This window comes from Oncorhynchus nerka, linkage group LG3 (genome assembly GCF_034236695.1).
Source record: "Oncorhynchus nerka isolate Pitt River linkage group LG3, Oner_Uvic_2.0, whole genome shotgun sequence".
In the NCBI taxonomy this organism is placed as follows: domain Eukaryota; kingdom Metazoa; phylum Chordata; class Actinopteri; order Salmoniformes; family Salmonidae; genus Oncorhynchus; species Oncorhynchus nerka.
In genome coordinates this window covers 43,213,502-43,239,729 of record NC_088398.1, presented here as the reverse complement: position 1 = coordinate 43,239,729, position 26,228 = coordinate 43,213,502, and the positions used below count along the sequence as shown (strand labels likewise).

Genomic DNA, 26,228 nt, shown 5'->3' with positions numbered 1-26,228 from the left:
CAATGTTAAAATAATCTGATTACAGACCACATTCATCACAATGTTCAATGTGATTTCATTCCAGTTGAAATCAGATGGTGTAACAAGGGATTATTACCATGCCACACTAATGGGATTATAATCTGATAATCATAACGATGCTAATAATGATAACATCTAACACAAATAATCTGAGGATTAAAGCACAAGCCATCAATAGTGAGCATAGGGCTCCGAGCGTCATGTCTCCCAGTTGAGTGGAGGCCCAGCACCCTCCCTTAAAGCCCCTACCTCCTCCTCCACTGTAATCCGCGCCTCCTGGAGGTAGAACACTCATTGGAGTGAGAGGAACTCCACGGCTGGACAAAATGCTGCAAAATGACAGGGACAATAATGACAATGAATTTCATGTCTCCCAGTCATGAGAGAGAGATGCTTGGCTGGGCTGACTTGTCCAATTAAATTGTTGCAGGTACAGCGGGGGACACAGTTATTATCCCAGACGCTTCTGTGAATTACTCCTCTGGCTAAAGGAGAGGAGGGCAATGAAGGGAGGAGAGATAAATACACACAAAGAGACTGTATTTCCTCAAAAAATGCATGTGAAAATGATGAAGTGTAATAATTGTTATATATCACCTTATCACAGCTATACTGTAATTCTGCGTAGGATATAATACTATTCACTACCATCAAATTTGAAATAGATCCATGTGAATATTTTGATCTGTAGCTCATCATGTGTGTGTGTGTTGTTTCACAATATATTTTGTCATTTCTGACCAAACCGTATACATTTGTCACGACTCCATAATCTAAGGCATGTCTACATGTTGAAACTATGTGAATATGATGGCTTGGGGAATCCTGAGGAGATGAACTGAAGCAATCAAAGACCAAACCCCAAGAAGGAAGGTCAGCTTTGAAAATGTTATTCCCATAATAGTCCCCAATTGAATAATGGAATTTAAAACAAATGACAGCTTGAGGGAAAAAGTGTATAAACTAACACATACAATACAACATAATATTTCAATCCAAGTCTGTGTGGCTTTTTATTTTCTGTCTTCTCCCAAAACAATCTGATCTTTAGAAAACGTATTGTTTTTTAAAAATATATAAAATCATATTAGCTATTTTTCCATTGAAAAAACAAATATAAATAGCTTGAGCATAATGCCCCCTCTCCCACTTACTTCTGCTAAATGAGTAAGGCTGACAGATCACTGCTCAGATCGCAGACACATTCCCTTAGAAATATGTTGCCTTTTTGCAGTACATGGGAATCCACATATCCTCAAATGTTAAATGAAGTCTGACAGATAGCCTGGAGAAACCAAGTTGGGAGTTTGAGGCTACGGAGGAGACCTTGAGTAAACAGGACATGCTATGTACACCCTGGCTAACAATCAACATATGCTTTGTTTTTCTGATGCCAACACGAGGCACGTTTTGCCTGGAGAAAGATTTGTCCTGGGACTGGTTGGAACTAACAAGGGAATGCCTACTGGCTATTTTCTGCTTTAAGCCATGTTATTTCTCATTTGTTTACGCTCACATAGCCAGGCCAGCAATTACATTGCTGTGCATGAAAAGGGTTATTTCTACGAGGGAACCCAAAAAGGCCAAAGATTAAGGAGGGAAGAAAATAATAAAGATACAATAACATATAATGTGTTCTATATGGGACTATAATCATATATGTTAGCGTGACAGAGATATATATTTTTTCTTTTCTGGATTCTTAGTGAAAAAAAAAGGCATCTTAAAAGGTGCAGGGCCTTTTTTGCACATAGGACTGATTGGACCACTGAGTTGAAAGGGTTTGCAGCTTACCGTCAGAGTAGACAATGGCTCCCAGCAGTTTGTCCCTCTTCAACATAGGAAAGAGCTCCAGAATCCTTGGTCTTGCTGAGGATGTAGCTGCTCTTCAAGCACTGGGATCCAGCCACCAGGTCGTACATCTTGATCTCTGCCCAGTGGTAGGAAACCTTTCACATACAGCACCATACACTCTTCGAAAAAAGGGTTCCAAAAGGGTTCTTCGGCTGTCTCCGTAGGAGAACCCGTTTTGTTCCAGGTAGAACCCTTTTGGGTTCCATGTAGAACCCTCTGTGGAAAGGGTTCTACACTGAACCCAAAAGGGTTCTACCTGGAACCAAAAGGGTTCTTAAGATTCTACACATTTCTCATGGGGCAAAGAGAACTGCAGTTTTATAGGTTTTCTAATGTTATCATACACATTTTGCCATGAGACTGAGAGAAAATGTTGCTGTTTTACAGCACATTTCCTGTAATTATACACATTTTTGCCATGAATCTGAGCGAACATTAAGCATTTTTAAAGCAAATTAAAGCTTAAATGTGGGTGTGCTGACTGATAAAGGCATTGCTAAATGAACAGAATAAGTAGGCAGTGGCATGGTGCATATAGCCATAGAAACACAGTGACATGCCTCAATGCGGTCATATTCATGGCTTTTTGGGGGTGTGGCTTTCAGTTAGTTATTTTTGGCCACCCATCCCATGAGAGTGAATGTCATTACAGTTCATCTGAATGTCATTCCAGTGCACTGCTTGCTATGAATTCTATCTCATGGTGTTTTGCATGTTTTTGCTCAATCTGATTGGGTGCCTTCCCGGCTGGTACTACATATGTGAAACAGGCGCATTTCTACTTTCTGTAATCAAAAAGATCATTAGAAAAGGTCATAAGAAAGTGCCTCTTGATGATGTCATCAAATCCAGATGATTTACTATGAATCTATTAGGTATCATTCTGTACATGTCAAATAAACAACTAATAACACATTATGAGCTTTATGGATTACAATGGAATTTGGAAGGTAGGTTGGTGTAAAATTGGCACTCCTGTGTGTGATGGATATAGGATTTGTGTTGGCATGATGACTTACGCAATGCTTGGCAGAGCACTGGAAGCCAATACAGATTTCCCACACCCTTCAGTAATGAGGCACACCTGTACACTCCTTTAAATACCAGAGACGGATCTTAAATGTCATGTGCAATTAACGCTCATGATACCAGGCAGCACCAATCAAATCAAGCCCCTAAGTTCACACAAGGCTCAGAGAGCCGGGGTGAGATGGTAAGATGGTGATCAGCCATTTCACCCTTACCCACGATGGACCTCTCTTAAAGTTTATTGTCATTCAGCTGAACTTGTCTCCATCTTCAAAAAACCCATGTCTTTACCGAGGGAAAGGTTTACTGCTTCATGTGGTATTTTCGCGTGGTGTACGTAGTGAGAAACTGTCTAAGATGCTGAGATGGGAGGGTGTCCTTACGATATCCATAAGGTTGGAACGCTAATGTAGTGCTTCCTTCACCATCATATACTGGAGGAGAAAAGAAGATACAAAAATATTTCCAGGGAATAAAATCATAGTACAAGCTCAATCATATCCACATAGCCCTTCCTGAAGCCTGGTTACAAAATGTTTCTCTCAATCCTAATACAATAGTACTGAGGTAACCTTAGAACAAATACTGAAATACACTGACTCCTATCAGAGTAGCTTATATAACCATGTGAATCAATAACCATTTAATACATTTATGCTAGTGGAGTCCTGTGAAATAACGTAAGGTCAATGTTTTTCTTGAGAAAAAAAAATATATATATATATTTTTTTCTCAAGATATATTTATATATATAAAAATGGGTAATGTCTTGTTAGGTCAGGGATTTAAATAGTATAATGGTGATTAATTGTTTATTAGTTTATTAGTAGAAACATGTAAAAGTTATTGTTGTCACGGATGACCAAAGTTGCCATCCCAAAACAAATACGGAATGGCATTGCCTTCATTCTTTTGCTTTCCGTTTCCTCCCTGGCATGTAGAGTAGGTGAGAAGCCTGTACTTTGCTACACTGCTGCTGACTTTGCAGTTACGTTTCCTGCAATCACACTAATTGGCCCCTTCTCCAGCTCACCTCCAAGACCCCAGCATGTTCATACAGATAGGAAAATAAGACTCCCAGAGAAAACACAGGCCGAAAATAATGAGATTCTTCAAGTGCTCTGAAATGTAACAGAAAACTGTGACATTTGAGTTTGAACCTGGGTGTCTCTTCTTAACAATACATCGACAAAAAGAACACCTAAATGCTTTATTCCTCCCATTACTCTGATATAATTTTCCTGTATTAGCCTAATTCCCGTCTTGATAATGACAGGGGGGCACTAGTTACTCATTCCTCTCTTTCCAAGTTGTAGGAATTCTTTGAAATAACTTTGAAATAAAAATATCACAGGCAGTAACTCAAAGAGAGCATGTCAAGACTTCTTCTGAATGAAAAATGATCACGGAGGGTAAATAAAGCAATATGACCAGACGGACCAGGAATTCACCAGATAAGTGTCAGCTGCAGAGAAAAAATGAAGCATTTACCTGTTCGTAATCTAATTTCACGATGGCTTTCTGTAGATATCGGACTCCTCCGTGAATGAGCTTGGTGCTCCGGCTGCTGGTCCCAGATGAGAAATCGTCTCGCTCCACCAGGGCAGTTTTAAGATCTGACAGAGAGAAGGGAACCAAGGCAACAGATCAACAGCAAGCTGATATGTGGCTACTTATTGTCCCAAATGTTTAGAATACATCACATATTATTTTCATATGAATGTCCTTCTGTTGTAATAATTCATGATTGGAGACATTTTGTGCAGGCACACGTATTCCATTGGGGAAAAAACGGCAAGCATTTTCATAATTCTTCACTGTGTGAACCATAAAAACGAGTAAAAAGGTTTTGATAATAATTCAAGGACCCAACAAGTATAGAATAAAAAAATTAAAAAATTAATTTAAAAAATAATCTATGCACTTTACTTTTGTCGTGTTTTTGTCAATATATTGTTATCTAAAATGAAAGTAGGTCTATATTGCAGGAGAAATTGTCTGGCTTCCATAAAATGATTTAACATTGAAACCGCTCGTCACTCCCACCATTAGAGGCTTGTGTTCTGTCCCTGACGGATAAACACTGTAAATCCCAATTTTGAAAAGAAGAAAGGGAAAGTAAAAGTGGATTAGGAAAGGGGGATGAGGCGGGGGGGGTTCCACCCCATCCCCCCTATTTCACCATTAGACAGTCAAAATGGATAAAGGAGAAAAACAGCTTAAAGAAACCTCTAACCAGCAGCATAGATAATTGATTTAGGATGTAATGGTAACTGCAAGAGGAAGCCTCATCAGGGGGAACAAAAGAGACATCTTTACATTTTTGGTGAGTGGACTTTGCCCCCTGGTCTTTTCCAGGGAAACGTCCTCCAAGTCCTATTAGCTATTCTGCAGTTCCATCCTCTGGAGCTGGCCTCTGAAGCGCCTTACAGTCTGAGCTCCAGGGAGACGGCTTGGAGGCAGCTTCAGCACAATGACTAGGAGGTTATGCAACATCAGGATGGAGAATATCCCCCCACCCGATGCTGTGAGGGGGGACTGGAACAAAAGTGTGCCGCCACTCAAAATCCCTGCAAAATGTGGTTACAAACGGCATCTGTGGTGCTAGCTGAATAAATCGGATTCGTCAGAATTAAGAGAGAGAACATGTGAGAGTAATCAAAATAGTTTTTCCTTAATAGTGTGTGATATCCACAATGAAGTGTTCATAGTTTATGTACTAGTAGAGAAATCAGACTATTTCACGATCAAATCACGAGCCCAGAATATTGGCTGTTGATGATACCCTAAAAGATTATGTACACAGTGCATTTGGAAAGTATTCAGACCTCTTGACTTTTCCAACATTTTGTTACATTACAGGCTTATTCTAAAATGTATTAAATCATTTTTTCCCCTCATCACACAATACCACATAATGACAAAGCAAAAACAGGTTTATATACATATATTTTTTTGCAAATGTATATAAAAATAATAATAACAATACTGCGTTTACATAAGTATTCTGATCCTTTACTCAGCAGTTTGTTGAAGTACGTTTGGCAGCGATTACAGTCTCGAGTCTTCTTGCGTATGACGTTACAAGATTGGCACACCTGTTTCTCCCACTCTTCTCTGCAGATCCTCTCAAGCTCTGTCAGGTTGGATAGGGAGCATCGCTTCACAGCTATTTCCAGAGATGTTCGATCGGGTTCAATACCGGGCTCTGGCTTGACCACTCAAGGACAGTCAGAGAGTTGTCCCGAAGCCACTCTTGCGTTGTCTTGGCTGTGTGCATAGGGGCGTGGTCCTGTTGGAAGGGGATCCTTTACCTCAGTCTGAGGTCCTGAGAGCTCTGGAGCAGGTTTTCATCAAGGATCTCTCTGTACTTTGCTCTGTTCCTCTTTACCTCGGTCCTGACTAGTTTCCCAGTCCCTGCTGCCCAAAAAATATCCCCACAGCATGATGCAGCCACTACCTAGCTTCACCGTAGGGATGGTGCCAGGTTTCCTCCAGATGTGACACTTGGCTTTCAGGTCAAAGAGTTCAATCTTGGTTTCATCAGACCAGAGAATCTAGTTTCTTGTGTCTGAGAGTCCTTTAGGTGCCTTTTGGCAAACTCCAAGTGGGCTGTCATGTGCCTTACTGAGGAGTGACTTCTGTCTGGCAGAGATGGTTGTCCTTCTGGAAGCTTCTCCCATCTCCACAGAGGAACTCTGGAGCTCTATTCCCAGATCTGTGCCTCGACACAATCCTGTCTCGGAGCTCTACAGACAATCCCTCTGGTTTGGTTTTTGCTCGGACATGCACTGTCAACTGTGGGACCTTACATAGACAGGTGTGTGCCTTTCCAAATCATGTCCAATCAATCGAATTTACCACAGGTGGACTCCAATCAAGTTGTAGAAACATCTCAAGGATGATCAATGGAAACAGGATGCACCTGAGCTGAATTTCGAGTCTCATAGCAAAGGAGTCTGAAAACTTATGTAAATAAGGTATTTATGTTTCTTATTTTGTAAATATTAGCAAACATTCTAAAAACCTGTTTTCACTTTGTCATTATGGGGTATTGTGTTTAGATTGATGAGGAAATGTGTTTATTTAATCCATTTTAGAATAAGGCTGTAACGTAACAAAATGTGGAACAAGTCAAGGGGTCTGAATACTTTCCGAATGCACTGTACATAGTATAGTATAGCCTATAGAATAGTAGCCTTCCTAATACTGAGGTTGCACCACCCCCTTTTGCCCTCAGAACAGCCTCAATTCGTCGGGGATGGACTCTACAAGGTGTCAAAAGCGTTCCACAGGGTTGCTGGCCCATGTTGACTCCAATGCTTCCCACTGTTGTGCCGAGTTGGCTGGTAGTGGATCTCTACTCCAAATAGCTCGTTCCATCTCATCCCCACAGATGCTCAATTGGATTGAGATCTAGTGACGGGGCAGGCCACTGTAGTTAGCTAAATTCACTGTCATGTTCGTGGAAGCATTCCTGGACAATCCTAGCCTTGTGGCATGGGGCATTATCCGGCTGAAAAAAATATATTTGTAGATGGATACACTGCTGTGATGAAGGGATGTTCCTGATCGTCAATGATGTTCAGATATTCAAATGTTGCCTCACTTTTAACAAGCGGCCTAATGTGTGCCATTAAAACACACCCCACACAATCACACCACCACCAGCCTGCAATATTGACACATGGCATGATGGACGCGTGTTCTCATGTGGTTTTCTCCATACCCAAGTCCTCCCATCAGCGTAAAACAACAGGAACCGGGATTCATCAGACCAGGCAATGTTTTCCCAATTCTCCACTGTCCAGTGTTTTCGTTCCTTAGCCCACTGCAACCACAGTTTAATGTTTTTTTGCTGAAAGAAGTGGAACTCTGTAAGGTTGTCGTCTGCCATATCCCATTCGTGTCAAAGTATGACGGGTTGTGCATTATTTTATGGGTCTTTGGGCGCCAACGTTGTACTGGACTGTCAGTTGACTAACTGTAGCCCATCTGTTGCTCTGCACTTTTTGTGTCAGCCTCCTTTGTCTTTTCATCAATGACCCGTTTTTCGACCACTGGCCTGCCGTTGGCTGGATGTACTTTTGGGTGGTGGACCATTCTTGATACACACAGGAAACTGTTGAGCGTGAAAAATCCGGCAGCATTGCAGTTATTGACACAAACTGGTGCGCCTGGCACCTACTATCATACCCCATTCAAAGGCAATTCAATATTTTGTCTTGCCCGTTCACCTGTCTGAATGGCACACATTCAAAATCCATGTGTCAATTGTCTCAAAGCTTAAAAATCCTTCTTTAACCTGTCTCCTCCCCTTCATCTTCACTGATTGAACAGGCCTTAACAGATGACATCAATAAGGGATCATAGCTTTCAGCTGGATTCACCTGGTCAATCTACACTATATATACAAAAGTATGTGGACACCCCTTCAAATGAGTGGATTCGGCTCTTTCAGCCAAACCCGTTGCTGACAGGTGTATAAAATCGAGCACACAGCCATGCAATCTCCATAGACAAATATTGGCAATAGAATGGCCTGACTGAAGAGCTCAGTGACTTTCAACTTGGCACCGTCATAGGATGCCAACTTTCCAACAAGTCAGTTTGTCAAATTTCTGCCCTGCTAGAGCTGCCCGGGTCAACTGTAAGTGATGTTATTGTGAAGTGGAAACGTCTAGGAGCAACAACGGCTTACAGAACGGGACAAACTTCCTCTGGAAGCAACGTCAGCACATGAACTGTTCGTTGGAGCTTCATGCCGAATAGCCGCACACAAGCCTATGATCACCATCCACAATGCCAAGAATCGTCTGGAGTGGTGTAAAGCTCACCGCCATTGGACTCTGGAGCGTTCTCTGGAGTGATGAATCACGCTTCACCATCTGGCAGTCCAATGGATGAATCTGGGTTTGGTGGATGCCAGGCTAATGCTACCTGCCTCAATGCATAGTGTCAACTGAGGAGGAATAATGGTCTGGGGCTGTTTTTCATGGTTTGGGCTAGGCTCCTTAGTTCCAGTGAAGGGAAATCTCAATGCTACAGCATACAATGACATTCTACACAATGATGTACTTCCAACTTTGTGGCAACAGTTTGGGGAAGGCCCTTTCCTGTTTCAGCATGACAATGGCCCCGTGCACAAAGCGAGGTCCATACAGAAATGGTTTGTTGAGATCGGTGTGGAAGAACTTGACTGACCTGCACAGAGCCCTGACCTCAACCCCATCAAACACCTTTGGGATGAATTGGACTCCCCGACTACGAGCCAGGCCCAATCGCCAAACATCAGTGCACAACCTCACTAATGCTCTTGTGGCTGAATGGAAGCAAGTCCCCGCAGCAATGTTCCAACATCTAATGAAAAGCCTCCCAGAGTGGAGGCTGTTATAGCAGCATAGGGGGGACCAACTCCATATTAATGCCCATGTTTGGAAAGAGATGTTCGACTAGCAGGTGTCCACATACTTCTGGTCATGTAGTGTATGTCATGGAAAGAGCAAATGTTTTGTACACTCAGTGTAAATTCCGGCCTTGCTTCAAGCCAGCAGTTGGCCTATCCTGTGTGCTGCAAATAAATGATCCACATGCAAAAGAAACGCAAGGAATGAACAGATAAAGCATTAGGAACAACTGGTAGACTGCAAGTGACAAAGACTGCAAAAGGCAGCTTATTCCGTGTCACAGCGTCTAAGGCACAATCTAAGCATGTGGCTCCTCCCCCCACAATGAGCACATCAAACTCCTGGGTGTTGTGCAAGGCCGTTAGCTGGGCTTGCCTGGATGGGAGCTCGTCTTGGAGGGCCACGTTCGGCAGTTCAACGAGAGTCGGGCCTAGACCATCAGCACAAACAAACCAGTCATCCATTTCATTGTCATATGACTCCAGGGGACAGTGCATGTGAATAAATGTACTTCATTGGTATGTATATGTCTTCACATTCTTTATGATGGATTTTGTAAAAAATAAACCATGTATTATCTGTGGGGAAAAAATGGCAGCCACCACGAAGGAATAAAAAAATCATAAATAACATGCTAATTCATAATAAACCCTATACCCCACCCCATTTCCAAATATTGTCTTTTGAGATTAATGACAAAACCTGCATGCCACATGCATATGTGTTAAGATAACTTTGTAGAGTACAAAAAATATATTGCAGAGAAACTAATAAAGAAAAGCTAATACAGAAGCCTAAATACACTAAAAGTATTGATAGTATGGTACAGTAACATTAAGTACGGCCAGATTATCTACAACAGAACAAACAGACAAAACACTGCAGGAGAGGTCACTCAAAGGTCACTCAAAGGTCATCAGTAAGGAGATGTGAAGAACTAGCCTAATTTCTTAGCAGCATGCATAATGAGTGGCATTTTATATAAACTGCTTAGAAGTTGCTTACCCATTAATACTTTGGGATGATGACAATGAGCAAAATGGCATTATAACAAAGAAAGAATAAGCAAAGTCTTTGTAAGGATAGGATTAACATTGTCAAACCATCTTCTGATATCTCATCATTTCTAAACATAAACTGTATAGGTCTATTACATCAAGCCATTCAAATTGAGGTCTACAAGGCCAAATATTACCAAGATCACCAAAAAGTAACCAAGGTCTCTAAGCCTAGTTGGTTTCTGCACATATTTGACTTGGCTGACATGCAGTTTTCAAGTTTCACTGTAGCATTTCAACAATGTGGACTCTAGAGGCTCACCTGTTTTTCTCTGTCCAGTCGGCTGTGTAAGGCCATAAAAGGCTACCAATCCTACACTTGCTATGACAGCAGTTCCTTTGACTGCCTTTCGGAAACGCTTCCTGCAAGACAAAATACAACTTTCACAGAGAAGAAAAAAGAAAAACACAGGTCTTTATCGGCCTAGCCTATCATCATCATGATATGTCTCTGAAAGCAGTGAGAATTGGCCTACCCCTTTTTCATTGCTTGTTCAGTGTACTGAAGGTTTAGGAAATTGCTCTCAAGGGCGCTAGTGTTGTGGTCGCTCTTCTACCCTGACCAACAGTGGTGGTTTGGTGTGCAACTTTTTCCTGATACCGTCGATTTCAACCAGAGCCTGGCCTATTCAACTGTTGCCAGGACAGCCTCCTCATCAGCACCACAAGTTGGAGTGTGCAGCAGGCACGAGGCGAGACAATCCTGCCATCCAGCTGCTCAAGTAGAAAGCCATGCAGCTTATGCAAAGCTTGAGCCAATTCCCTCATCCATTCTAGGAGACTTTAGAAGGACCGAAATGGAAACATAGCAAATTATGAAGCAAAGATGGAATGACAGTAAATAGTGGCAGTGGCTCAGAGTCAGATACAAAGTTGCCTCATGATTTCATCTATTTCTGGTTCTAATATAGATCAATTAGAATTAGCCTAGTTAAATAACAGAGACGTGATTTGAGAGTAAGATGAAATCGCATCTAATCAAACCCTGTCAATTTGTAATACAAGTAAATAAGCTGTCCTAAAACAGGCTAGACCTAAATTCATACAAAGCCCAACAGTGAGATGTAGACCTAAATTTGCCTATTTAGATCCTGTTGTCTTCCACAATGATTAGGATAGCTAGATTAATCATCAACAAAAAGATTTACAAAGAAACTATTGGTTTCCCTGATTTTCAATCCAACAGGCAATTGATTGTGGCATCAAGGCCACCTGCAGCTTCAGAATACATTTTGGGTAAAAAAGAGCCCAACTTGGAAATATTGCCGCACGACATGAATATGCAGGGCCTCGATACCAGCAGTGTCATTACTAATGTTGCTGCCAATTACAGAGCATGTCATGACACTGTGATTCATGAATATTCATCAGTGACTGATATAGAGGCAGTGCTATGCAAAGGCCTCTGTCCCCATTTTACTGTCTCATTGTGAATGGTGAACGGGTACCTCCATCATACCATGGCGGCGCCTTCCAGCTGCAAGACAAGCTGTTCCATAAGGCATCGCTAGTTAACAGTATGTTATTTAAAAGTGTATTAAAGTGATGAAGTGCTCCTTGGCTCTAAAGAGCACGCATTAAAGCACATTAAGTAGACATTTAAGCTTGTAAAGAGGGAATGTTGAAATGGGGGAAAAAAGACAGGGCAATGGAACGCCTTTAGGGTGAGACTGCTCGGGAAAGTTAAGGTTCCTTACAATCCGTGTCATGAAGTTTGTCAGTTCTATCAACAAATATATCAAATAGGCTACTGTGGAAAATGTTTTACCCTGAGCTACTAAACTAGCCTAAATCTATGTATCAGTATGCGACCAAATCCTTTATCTTATTTAAAAACTGCGTGACCTGAAACATTGCACTGTAGTAAGAAAGGTGGATACTGGATAATACTGCAAGTGACAGTTAAGACATCAATAGGTTACCTGGGTCGTTCCATGAAAAGAGTGCCTTTTTTTGCGTCCCTTGATATTTGAAGTCGAAATTTGCGCGCCAATTCTGAATTTTCTAAAGGCCTGTTATATTCAATGAAGTGCCCTTTAATAAAGATCACATGAAGAATGCAATCAATCTGATTTTCAATATGAATAAGGACTTGCTAACGTGTAAGAATTCAGCATTTTGACATGTCCCTCAGTGCAACCTCTGTGACTTTCAGGAAGATTTTAACCCCCTAAATGCCAACATTTCTCCAAGTTCTGTGTACGTACCATCATTATAAAGCCCTAGTTATTTTCTTGCTTTTACAAAGTCATTTTTAAAGATAATTATTTATTTCATGTGATTAGTGGATTAGTATATATTTTTTATTTAACCTCTTGAGATGGGAAAAAATATTTTTTATGAAGTTGAATATGAGCTCTTTGCGACAGAATGATAAAATGTGGTGAAATCAAACGGTTTATTTTTTACCACTTCTCAAAAAACACAGAATTGGTGGAACGCACCTACTCGTGAGTTGCATGAGCAAGTTGCAGCTTGTGTACCCAAAAGACGATTTCAATATAATTTCGGCTGGCCTACATCACCCTGACCTGTGCATAATTCTGGGTGGACACTGGGAAATGCAGGCATTTCCATACTAGCTAGGACATTTACTATGGTAAAGAAATTATGTATTATCATTATCCATTTAGCTAGCTCTGGTGGTCTACTATGGTGGTCTACTAGCTAGCTAGCCACAATAAACAACTGGTTAATCTAGCTAATATTTAGCACTGATACTGACATGGTTGTTATGACAGGGCAGGGCAGCTTCTGGAGCTTGCAGTATTTCTACTTTAGCGAATAATACAGTGTCCCTAGCTGTACAGTGTCCCTAGCTGTACAGTGTCCCTAGCTAAAGTTAGCAGTAATTGCAATGGCATCTTGAGCAACTTAGTCAAAAGTTGTCACCTCGTAGCCTAATGTTAGTTAGCTGAGCTGGTTAGCTAGAGTTACGGAGAGAAAACCACAGGTTCCTAATGCATGTCAAAGAAAATGGTTCAGAATCTCTGGGTGCATTCTGACAAGTGATTATTATGTATGCTGGTATGTGTATGCCATGGGGGGGGGGGGGGGGGGGGGGGGGGTCTTGTGCTAAAAATGAATGAACTTACAGTTCTTCTGATGTCTCTGGCAGCTATCAACCTGCACAGACCCCAGGATCAATGATTGCAAAGCGTGAAAACAACAACTTGAGAGCCCGGTAGGCGACCGGTTGCTAGCAACAACCTCTTGGCAGTCGAACCAAGAAGTAGATTCATATAATGAGCATCCCAGTAAACCAATCAAAACAGAGATAATAGAGTGTTGTCCAATCATGATTGATCCTATTTTATCAAGGAGAGAAACTGCACACCACTTGCCTCAGACCGACCCTCTATGTGTGCAAGTAGACTACTGTACAGTAAGACCATGGCCATGCGTGGTGGTCTATTTGTGACAGAGGTCAGTTTAACAGATGTTGACCTTGTCAGGGCTAGTGTTCAGATAAGCAGTGATGATGATTCATGGACAGCACTTGTTTCAGCACCTTGGACAGATCTCTCTTCTTTTTTTCTTTTTTTTTTACTTTGTATGACAACGCACACTTTTTTTCAGCACCATGGACAGCAACTTTGTGTTTTTACAGTCTGCCTACTGGCAGAACACAATCACGCGTGCACGCTCGCACACACACAGACACACACACTGTACAATTGTCATCTAATGAGTTCTAATATACTCCCGGGTCAATAAAAGACAGAGCGCAACACGCATGCACACACACATTTGACAGTGATTAGCAATGTCAGTCTAAATTCCATCCACCACAGATTTAACAGCTATCATTTTTAGAAAATATCTTTGCTCTGATTTGATTATATATGATTAGCGCCCCACATCCAAATGATTGTCAATTAATTGTGCATATAAATGAGGTACTTGGTTATTCTACAGTAAAATGGGCAATTAAATTGCTAATTGTATTTTCATTTGAAACTTTAATTGGTAAACGGATAACAGTAGATTAAGGAACAGCAGTAGGCTCATAATGCACCGTAACAACTGAGACTTTCAGGATAAAGTTGTTGGGCTTCATTACTCATCCTTGTTAGAAAAAATATGCAACGTGCTTGTTGTTGTGACATAATGGTGTTTGTCTAATAAACTACGTTGCATTGGGGGTATAAAGAGGAAAATGTTTCCTTGATTTGACAAAAGCAACACCGCTTAATAATATGGGAGTATCTGTAGGTATATGCAAAACCTGAAATGTTCCCATTTTGTAGGGTCCCACTGTCATAGGATGCCAAGCCTATGATAATTTGAGGAACGTTGCTATTGACTCACCATACAAGAACACCTGTAATTCACTGTAACTGATGCACTTTAGGCCTACAACAAAGGTAGAAGGTATTTTGTTCTTCTGTTTTGAGCACATACCTTGGCCTATCTACTTTTTCAGAGGGTAGACTGAATGAGATGTAGAAACCATCTAGTTTTTCCAAGCACTCCCTGCAAATACAACACCGTTTAAACACAATTGACTTGGCTAACCTAGACTCATACAGGATCTAGGTCTAGGCTAACAACTTTTGAAATTCCACTGAGCAGGAATACGGTGAAGTCTGCGTTTACAAAACGTTTGATTTTCCATGTCAGTAAAGGTGATTTCATACACTTCTAAAGTGTAATGTTGTAGCCTTAGTTCACTCAAGTCAGAGTTAAATAGGGATTGCATGATCTATGGGTGATGAACAATAGTGTCCTCTAGAGGTGAGTGCAACCATGAAGTGTTGTTTGGGTCCCCCCCCGCACTGTCCCTTAGTTATCACTATGTTATGACTATAACAGAGCTCACTGATCGTGGACCGTGAGTTCATAATCCCATGGAAATATGAATTTAGATGAAGACACAGGCTATGTGTTAGTGAGTACAAGACGATTGAATTGTTGACTCTAAGCCTACTAATTTCCCTCTCAAAGCTGCATAAATTTGTGGCAGAATATTCACACCCTATCGTCCTTAGCCTCAGTGGCAGATACATGCTGCTAAAATAAGCAGTTGTGGAATAGGCCTACACTCGTAGAGAAAAAGAACCAAAAGGGGTTCTGTGTTTGCTTCAAGAATGACACCCCTTAAGGTTCTTCTATAGAACCCTATATGGAACACAGGGGTTCTATTTGGAACCAATGTTGGTTCAGTGAAGAAGAATCAATCAGATCAAAAAAAAAAACCTGACCCCCTGAACCCCACAAAGGGGTTCTATATAGAACCCTTAGGGGGGGCCATATATGAAACAAGAAATAGAACCCTTGGTTATATCCTGAACCTTTTTTTCAAAGACTGTGTAGTGGACACACATGCAAGTAGGTCTAAACTAAAGACCAGCAATACTGTTACAGCACAATAACAATAGGGACAAGACTATGACTGGAGGTCTGTTGACTGTGTCAACGCCGTCGTTTGTCAAAGCCGTCGTGCGATCTCCCTATCGCGTTTCCCTTTCTCGATGAAATTGGCTCGCCCGTGACAACTGGCTCTCCACACGTAATAATGAGCCCTGCCCACGGTTCTATAGTCTGCTCGTGAGCAGCAGAGAACATGACTGACGACTTGTGAAAAAGGTAGACCACACACCCACGCAATTATGGATTTGCTGGAGTCCAAGTGAAATCTACTAGTTGAGTTTAAAGATAGCCAGGAATAATATTGACCCACCGCCTATTAGCCTATCTAACCAAACAAAGTGGTGAACCGCTCTGGAGGCCACCACTAGGTTGATTATGACATGCATGGATAAACAAATCACTGCCACTAAAACATGATCGAATGTTGAGCCAATATTTCACTTGGCAAAAAAAGCAGGCATACGCTATTCGTGTTCAAAAAACGGCTTCTACGCGTACTGACATATTGCAAAAGAGCTTTACCTGTACAATTCGTGTGAACCTCTTGTGACCTGTTGTGCGTCGTTCCTAGGCTATTTTGAATACCTGGCTGCGGCTACGAAATACACCTGGCTGGTTGAAGCTAACGATGAGAATGATGTGCAGCACAAACAGGTGATGAACTCAGTCTAAACAGAATGGCACAGTAAAGCTTGGCTTGAATATATATATAGATATTTACATTTCTGTTCATTAACCTGTTTTCCATATGTCAATCATGTTTTCCTATACTTTTTTTATGGTACACAATCAGTAAGGAGAGCCGTCTCAGGTGTACATATACACAGGCTATGCAACGGACTCAGCGTGTTGACTGGACCATGTTCCAAAAGAGATTGGTGCAGGCCACTGGCGACGCAGATGACGTTGTGATGTGAAACACGTGGGCTGTGCTGCCCAGAGCTCACATAAACAAAGGCACATTGGCAGACGGGGTAGTCGATGGTTGTATTGCGCGCAGTGCTCTGAGGAAGTCGTATAGATTGCTTGGTATTGTAGGCTATACTCTCGCTCACACATTGGAGCTTTTTACAGAATTGAAGAAGACTATCTACATGCTTTATGCATGGATTGACAACCACGTTTCTGGTGTGAAAGAAGGTATGTTGGTTTATTTTAATAAGCGTTATGTTTATTTTTAATAAGCGGGCTGTGTCTGAATTTTTAGTTGTGACATCTTGCTTTGTAGAAAATGATTGGGAGGCATCGAAAAAACAGTTTTTCTGTAACAGTTTAATTCTCAGGCATTGTGTCCTGTTAATTAAGCATTGTTACTGTACACATTGGGAATGGTACTTACGGATGTAGAATTGTTACATTTGACATGGATTGTTCAACGTTACTTTGGAGAAGGAGAAGTTGCGAAAGTCATTGATGTCAATACCGTGGAGGATGGATATTCAGCGACGAACTTCAAAATTCTTCATTCAAAATGTCATGCGTGTGTATAACATATAACGGGCAACTGCGAAGCACTGTGTGATTTTAAAGCTCATCCATGCGGTTCATCATCTAACCTTTGTCTATAAGGCTATAGCTTAGGCTGTGAGGCGCGCAAAAGTAAAAGCATAGTGAACATGTCGCGATATTGTGCTTAATTGCTTAGCGTGTTTCTCACCGATTCTTGGAGTACACATTGACTTCTCTGATGCGTTTTCTAAATGAATGTAAGTAAAAGTGATTATTTCTTTAGGGGACGAGTCCAGAAAAGAGACTCTTTCTTGAATCCTGACCCCATACACCTCCAGACAACATTGTCTATTTCAAGTGTCACCGAAAAAACAGTCCCAAGACCAAAGGTAGGAGAGTAAATTATACATTATATTATAAATAATGATTATGAATAGTTCCGAAGTATTTCGAAATTGTCCCGTTTAAAACAATGCGATTTAAATAAGTTATCTGAACATAAGATTAGATCCGGATCTAAATTATTTAGAATTATTGTTATTTTGTAGATGATATGGCATGTCTATAGTTTGTAGTTTATAAATGGATTTTAACATCAACATGTTGTCACTTTCGTTTTCAGCCATGCCCTGCGTTCAGGCTCAGTATGGGTCATCACCGCAAGGAGCCAGCCCCGCTTCGCAGAGCTACAGCTACCACACCGCTGGAGAATACAACTGCGACTTCTTAACACCTGAGTTTGTTAAGTTTAGTATGGACCTGACCAACACTGAGATCACAGCTACTACTTCTCTCCCTAGTTTCAGCACATTCATTGACAACTATAGCACCAGTTACGACGTTAAACCGCCCTGTCTATATCAAATGCCGCATTCTGGAGAGCAGTCCTCCATCAAAGTCGAGGACGTCCAGATGCACAGCTATCATCAGCAGAGCCATTTGCCACCTCAGACGGAAGAGATGATGGCCCACTCCGGGTCAATTTACTTCAAACCCTCCTCACCTCACGCCCCAACCACACCAAACTTCCAGGTTCAGCCCAATCACATGTGGGAGGACCCTGGGTCCCTCCACAGTTTCCACCAGAACTATGTGGCTGCGACCTCTCATATGATAGACCAGCGCAAAAACCCGGTGTCAAGGCTGTCACTATTTTCCTTCAAACAGTCCCCTCCTGGTACCCCTGTGTCGAGTTGCCAGATGCGATTCGATGGTCCACTGCACGTCTCCATGAACCACGACAACCCAGGGGCACACCGAGGCTTAGACAGCCAGAGCTTCGCGGTACCCAGTGCTCTAAGAAAACAGGCCGGCTTAGCCTTCCCCCACTCCCTTCAGCTCGGCCATGGACACCAGTTGATGGACAGCCAAGTCCATTCGCCCCCGTCCCGCGGTTCACCGTCAAACGAGGGTCTGTGCGCAGTGTGTGGGGACAACGCTGCTTGCCAGCATTATGGAGTGAGAACCTGCGAGGGTTGCAAAGGATTTTTTAAGGTGAGCTTTTGTTGATTGTGAATTATGCAACTCAATTATTACAATTATTAATGGTATAATTAGGCCTGTTGTTTTTTTGTCAGACAATTGTCGTATTGTTATTTTAATATTCCTCTTATTATTGGTGGTGGGAGTATGCCCAGTAAACCATTATGACAATTGTAATAACATTTGGATATCATTTTCAACAAGTCATTAAACACTCTCAGTGTTGTGAGCTCTTTTTGTGATATGACAGTCATCTCTGGACTAGAAAGTGTCACAATATTCCCCATGGTCAAATTAAATGGTGACTTTATTTCGAACCCCTGTTCAATGGCCTAATCTTACCTCTTTAAATAGAGGTGGTCTCAGAGGGCCGTAAAATTATGAATGCCCACGGATGTGTATTTACTGAATGTCTACCTCTTCGGTTCCTCGCATATATAACAGCCAAAACTGGAAGGATGGATGTGCTGTTACAATATCAATCATCCTATATAGCGCTGCTCAATGAGTGCTAGCTTTGTATTCATTGTACAGGCACTGATGTCCATGCTAAACGTCTGTTGTCTTCACCTTTGCAGCGCACTGTTCAGAAAAATGCTAAATACGTGTGTTTAGCGAACAAAAATTGTCCTGTCGATAAACGCCGAAGAAACCGTTGCCAATACTGCCGTTTCCAGAAGTGCATGGTTGTCGGAATGGTCAAAGAGGGTAAGGACATACTGTGGTCACTTTGATTGTTTGTGTCCGTGCATGGTCATAAAGCACCTGCGGTCCTGCGCGTAAAGTTTGCGCGTAAAGCAAGTTGAAACTTTACGCACAACAATCACAGTTAAATCCAATTCTATATTTTCTCTTGTCTTCCTTTTAACACAGTTGTCCGGACTGCTAATCTAAAGGGTCGAAGAGGCCGTCTTCCCTCTAAACCTAAAAGTCCCCAAGACGCCTCACCACCCTCGCCGCCTGTCAGTCTCATAAGTGCCCTTGTTAGGTCCCATGTCGATTCCAACCCGTCCATGTCTGGCTTGGACTATTCAAGAGTGAGTTTACCATTTAATTCTCTTCAATAAATGGTGTATGAACATAAACACTGTCTTTCTGATTTATAATATAATTCGAGTGAAAATACAACGTTTGAACAAACCATGTCTGGATTTATTTGATCATGTTTCGATGTGCATTTGTCACACAATTGATGGACTTCAAAAGTTTTGTGTAAGACAGGTCTGGATTCAAAACTTTGTCCGTCTTTTAAGGTGGCATATTTTACTTAAGTAAATCGCTTTGAAACGGAGAACTCAATAAAAAGAAGACATGAATTTAATAGTAAGAAAGCACTCCCCTCCTAGAAATAGGCTTTGCAATTTCACGGGTTATATATTTTAAAGGACCTCATTAAGCCCTGTTGAAATTAAATTCCAGTTTCAGTCTAACCCTGACTACCAAATGAGTGGAGACGACACCCAGCACATCCAGCAGTTCTATGATCTCCTGACGGGTTCCATGGAGATTATCCGAGGTTGGGCGGAAAAGATCCCTGGGTTTTCTGATCTTCCCAAGCAGGATCAAGATCTCCTCTTCGAATCAGCCTTTCTGGAACTTTTTGTTCTGCGGCTGGCATACAGGTAAGCCTCTTCGTAATTATGAAATAACCTCGACTATAATAAATATCCACCCCCCCCTTCAAGCTCTTTTGGCTTTTATTAGCCACCCAATAATTAGGAGCCTCTTAAATCCCAATTTATTGCTCATAGTAATTAATGACATTTTGTTATTAATTGCAGGTCCAACCCAGTGGAAGGCAAACTCATTTTTTGCAACGGGGTGGTCTTGCACAGGCTGCAGTGCGTCCGAGGATTTGGGGAATGGATAGACTCGATTGTGGAGTTTTCCTCTAACTTGCAGAGCATGAACATCGACATATCAGCATTCTCCTGCATCGCCGCTCTTGCTATGGTAACAGGTAAGCAAATATAGGACATATTTCAATTGAATCCCTCTCCCAAGTGTTAGACTGTTTAAATGTGTTTCTTGTATTCACATTTTGGTAATTATGTTTTATTATTTTCATGTTACAGAGAGGCATGGGCTTAAGGAACCCAAGAGGGTTGAAGAACTTCAAAACAAGATAGTGAACTGCCTCAAAGACCAAGTGACATTCAATGGCGGGGGCTTGACTCGTCCGAACTACTTGTCAAAACTTTTGGGAAAACTCCCTGAACTTCGCACGCTATGTACACAAGGTCTGCAGCGTATCTTCTACTTAAAACTCGAAGACTTGGTTCCTCCGCCAGCAATAATTGACAAACTTTTCCTCGACACTCTACCTTTTTAAATGGACTTTAAAACGGACTTTTAATGAGACCTCAAAGAACTTCCACAGACTCTGTTTGAGTCAGCCTAACACATTTTTTTAGATTTTAACTCTGAATATTTCCAAGCTCCCTAGTACAATCCCCTACATCCTGATCAAGGATCCATGAAATAGATACAAAGAAGAGTGAGAAAAAATTGGCCTCAGAAAACACACTGATGTTCGATTTTTTTATAGGCCTAATCCCCAGTATAGCCAGTCGGGGAAAGTCTCCAAGGCCAATTCTCGACCAAGTTAAAAAAACACTTTCTTGCAACTCTTAGCCTATTTTCCTTGTGGTTGACCAAACATCTGTTCCATTGATAACGCATACTGATATGTAATATATTTCATATATAAATATGCACATATATGATAGATTATGTGACGCGTCCAATGCGTCAATTTATAACACGTGTAAAAAGTTCGTTAATGACAAAATGCCATTTTTCTTTTATGACTTGTGCCTATATGTGTTTCTGTCAGGATCCGAGAGGTATGGAAGTATTTCGAAAAGACGACGCATGTTGTAGGTTTTATAGGCACTTGCTGTCGAGGAGATGTCTATATTATATACCGGACACTATGTAGTCTGCTAGATTTTATAAAGATTCGTAGTACTGGCACACCTTTTATGTATGACGCATATGTGAAAAAGTATCTCCATCTGTATAGATAAAGAGGGATCCATGGTGTTTGTAAAACTGTCAGACATTCCTTGTTTGTATGTGTTGTAAGTATTGTTGCTGTTGAATATAAACGTTTATATATTTATTATTTTATTGCCAAAAGCTAAATTAAGCATGGGAGCAGTTTAAATGATTTCAAACCATCATAATTCATGCTGAGCACGTTGTCTATGTTTATGTCTTATAGACGTCTAGATAGTTATAATTTCACACATTAGAAAATGAACAATTCGTCCTATATAAAAGATAAATAAGTGTGCGGTACATCCTTTGCCTTCTTGGTGTATTTGAGTAGGCTATTGCAATGCATTCGGTGCCGAATTCCAAACGTTTAGAGAGAAAGAGATATTTAATGTTTACAAATAAAACTTTTAAATCGTTTTTTCTTGCGAAACAATTCCTCATAATTGTTTTTTCCTTTACAAATAGTCTACAGGTGCATCTAAATGAAATTATTCAATCTCAAATTAATTTAGTGAATTATTGCTTTCCTGTAAATATAGTGTACATTTTGACGAAATTCTTTCTCTTTATGTCTTAAGGAATATTTTGTTTGTTTGTTCAGGCTACGCAGAAATAAGATGTTACTAGTAAGGCTGTGATTACAGTGGATTTTTGATTACAGTGAAATAACGTACAATTGACATTAACGCAAAAAAAAAAATCGTTTATCAAAAATAGATAACCCTCAGTAATTGGCATGAATGCTTGAACGTCGTTTGGTTTTTTGGAAGTGTTTCATTGAGGTAAGATATGTATGATTCAATGTATTTGATATGTATTTGCAAGAAAGAGGGGAACATTAGCAGTTTGCTAAAAAAAAAAAAAAAAAAGTCGGAACGGTCTTGGACTCAAAATAATTGGACAAAACGTATAATTACATTGTTCATTATTTTCTCTTATGGGGACTGCGTATTTTGTAGCCTATAAGCCTACGTAACCAAAAGACACGTTCAACAAGTATTGGGAATATTGACATTTCAAGAGAAGTGGCATGCTGACGTTGCATCCTTAAGGCCCATAGCCTACATTTAAATTGATAGATAAATTGACAGCCGATAACATAATAAAATAAAATGTCCCTGTCTTTATTTATGCAATCACGCCAGAAGGACAAGGCTGCTATCAAACCAAAGAAGTAAAACCGTCTCAAAACAGTTGGATGGACACGGTACATTTTGCATCATTTCTGACAGCTTTTGAAATTTGATAACCAACAGTAGTATATCTGTCAAAAAACATAGTTGTCCGAAGTGTGATTTATCCTGGACAAAATAATGGACAATATAATTGAAAAGGCGTTTTGGAACGAAATTAATAGACAAACAGGAGTAATTCAAGTTATGAAAGGTATATTAGGGTATCTACTTTGGAGTTATGGCGTATATGATTTAGGAAAATAACTAAATAAAGTATCCTTATTTCAATTTAATCAGTCTCATTAATTTGAAGATAAACTATGACTGGCCTATATAATAATTACTGAAACATTTAAGTTTAAACTATAGTAGACTATTGCTTACTTGACGTCAGAGGCGCGTAAATGAGTTATTACTTCCTCATTGAAATAGGTCTGTCCTTTTTTTTAAACATAGAAGTTAACGTTTTAAAAAAGTTGTTTTGTCAGTTCCAAAGGTGTGCAAACACACTCCAGAGCAATAGCCTATGCCGGTAGGCTATAGCCTATATACCAAACAAGAAAACTGCCACAATTGAAACAGAGATAGCATCAAGTTAATTCATTAGGGCACTACTCTGAACAATATGAAAGCTGTTTGTGCTCAAGTACCATGACCATTTTATAAAGCACCTTTACCGCCAACTATCACTTGTTCGTAGCCACATACTGTACGGAGTGCGGGAAGGCTCGTGTCCCTCTGCTGATTGGGGATATGGATCTGATACAGACCTAGCCGTTCTGACTATGTAAATTGATATTGGACCCTGATCAACCAATGTATTAGTCCGTCATCTCCAAATCTCAGAAAGGACCCACAAAGGTGTCACATAGCCCATTGTAATCGTTTAATATCACTTTGAATCTATGTAATTAGGGGGTTTTCAATTGGCCATGTCTTGTGATATCAGATGGATATTTGACATCAGACAAATGCTTTTCTCATCAAGTAAATATGTCTTAGTGTATGTAATAATATTGCCCGCAGGACCACACGTTGTGCTTAACCCGCATTTTTCACATTTGCAATGATTTATTGTTTACATATGCACGCACTGAATTATGTATAGCTTCATATGTAGGCCTACACATAGCCTATACATTGTCACATAAAAGTAGTTGAGACATTGTTCACCATTGTACTGCTACATTACAGATGCAATTAAGAAACCACAGGCAAAAACCCAAACAGGCAATTGAACTATACTGTCATTGCTGGTCACATCACTCTCCCCTAAAAGGAAAGTGATGTGTGGCTCTAAGGCGATGTCTGGATCTTATCCACAAATGTTACAAGATGTATTACATGATCAACATGGCAGCAGTATAGCTCGTCTTTAAAGTTCTTAGCAGAAGGCTATAAATTGTCTAAATAATTAGATCTTTACCGCAAAGTGCTAATTCCAAGACTAATTGTGATTATATTCCGAACCGGTTTGGTGACATTTACCAGATCCGCTGAAAAGGATGCTTGCAATGTCTCAAGTTCATTTCTGTTGACTCCAATGACTCTGCACAATGAAATATGATATTTGTATGTGGCAAAAACGCGTTTGACAGTGGCTGCATACGTAAGTCCCATTTAGCTTAATTACCAGCATACTTAACATCAATACAAGGTTTTGACGGGACATTCTTACTGAAAAAAAACCCGTAATACATTGATTTTGTAATCCAATATGACTCATCGTCACGTGGTCTCAATATTATTATTTTTCATTATCGCACTATAACCTTATAGGATTATAGCATTATAGCACCTTTACAGGGTTATGCAAGTGCATGGTCTGTAGTAAGAAGAAGGAGAAAGCAGCACAGAGAGAGTGACAGAAATAGCATGGTCTCCATAAGAGACTGTGCCCAAACGTCCTCTGCTAAGTGCATGCACCTGTTCTGAGAAAAGGGTACATCTCATCCTCTGAGAGTGCTGCTAGTTCACGGGGCTTCTACTATTCCTGCAGACCTCTGCCAGTGAAATGCTGTATTTTTTTCCTTCTTCCATGTATTCCCTCGTCCTCCCCCAATGTATTCCGTGTCCTCCAGAATGCGTCGCAACACAGGTGAAATGCTATCGTGCAATAGTCAAAAACCTCACCTGATCAGAATGATAGATTTGGAAAAACTACACAAGTTTACAGATATTAGACTAACCTGTGTTATAAAATGTTTTGGATGGGTTTAGTCACACAAATCCTTCCTGCAAAAGCAAAAATATTAATATGGAATAAATGTGGATTTGGATAAGGTAGTTTTATGGAATACCACAATGAGTGTACTTTGATCTCATATTTATGTGACAAGACCATTATATAGATTTCACATTTTTTATTTGACAAAATAGGAGCTCCACTTAATAAGTATTCTAAACAACTCTTGTCTATATTCATTTTCAATCTTTGACCATTGGTGCCTTTGAGAAAAGATGTTGGTCAAGGCCCTGCTCTTGACTGTGAGTGAGCTTCAGTTAGGAGAACAAGGCCAGGCAGTCTCTTCACTTCATAGAACTTCATAATACTCGGTAGCACTTCTTAACACTTCACAACACTTCATAACACGTTTTAACACTTCATAGCACTTCATAATACTCTGTAGCACTTCATAACACTTCACAACACTTCATAACATGTTTTAACACTTCATAGCACTTCATAATACTCGGTAGCACTTCATAACACTTCACAACACTTCATAACACGTTTTAACACTTCATAGCACTTCATAATACTCGGTAGCACTTCATAACACTTCACAACACTTCAGAACCTGTTTTAACACTTCATAGCACTTCATAATACTCGGTAGCACTTCATAACACGTTTTAACACTTCATAGCACGTCATAGAACTTTATAGCACTTCCTAGCACTTCATAGCATTTAATGTTCTTCTTACGTTTTCCCATGTCACACTTCCCTTCAGCTCTCTACTCTAGCCTACAGACTACAGTCTACTTACAGTGCCGTGTGGGAAGCTTCCCTCTCCCACATCCTGCATGTGATGATTAGGGGCCGCATGTATCCCAGAGTAGGGGCAGGAGTAGGAGATTTAGCATCAGTTTGGCCTTTTCGATCAATATTAATACAATTACATGGACTGGTGAGGGGAGCTGATCCTAGACCAGCACTCCTACTCTGAGAAGCTTGATTCACAAGGCCCCTAACATAATCATACTGAAGCAAACTCTGAAACACAATAACAAAAATATTTCTCACATATTTCAAGGGTCTAGCTAATGGATGCTCAGCCCGGTGTCTGCTACAGCTGCTTGATGAGTGCAACTTGTGAGTGCTGTCAGTACAAAAAAAAATCACTACTGTAAGTCACTCAGGATAAGAGTGTC

The 26,228-nt window shown here is 40.6% G+C and overlaps 1 protein-coding gene and 1 pseudogene across 1 annotated transcript; one reads left to right on the top strand and one right to left on the bottom strand.

Moving 5' to 3' along the window:
- Positions 1-9,775, bottom strand: part of LOC115108326 (glycerol-3-phosphate dehydrogenase, mitochondrial-like) — a 38,053-nt pseudogene extending 28,278 nt beyond the window's left edge.
- A 6,936-nt stretch (positions 9,776-16,711) lies between these two features.
- On the top strand, positions 16,712-22,093 carry LOC115108319 (nuclear receptor subfamily 4 group A member 2-like). Its single transcript, XM_029632511.2, has 8 exons — positions 16,712-16,882; positions 17,475-17,580; positions 17,814-18,685; positions 19,252-19,381; positions 19,547-19,710; positions 20,093-20,295; positions 20,455-20,633; positions 20,749-22,093. Exons 3-8 carry the CDS (start codon positions 17,816-17,818, stop codon positions 21,003-21,005), a joined length of 1,803 nt encoding a protein of 600 aa, XP_029488371.1. The 5' UTR covers positions 16,712-16,882; positions 17,475-17,580; positions 17,814-17,815; the 3' UTR covers positions 21,006-22,093.
- The last annotated feature ends 4,135 nt before the right edge of the window (positions 22,094-26,228 follow it).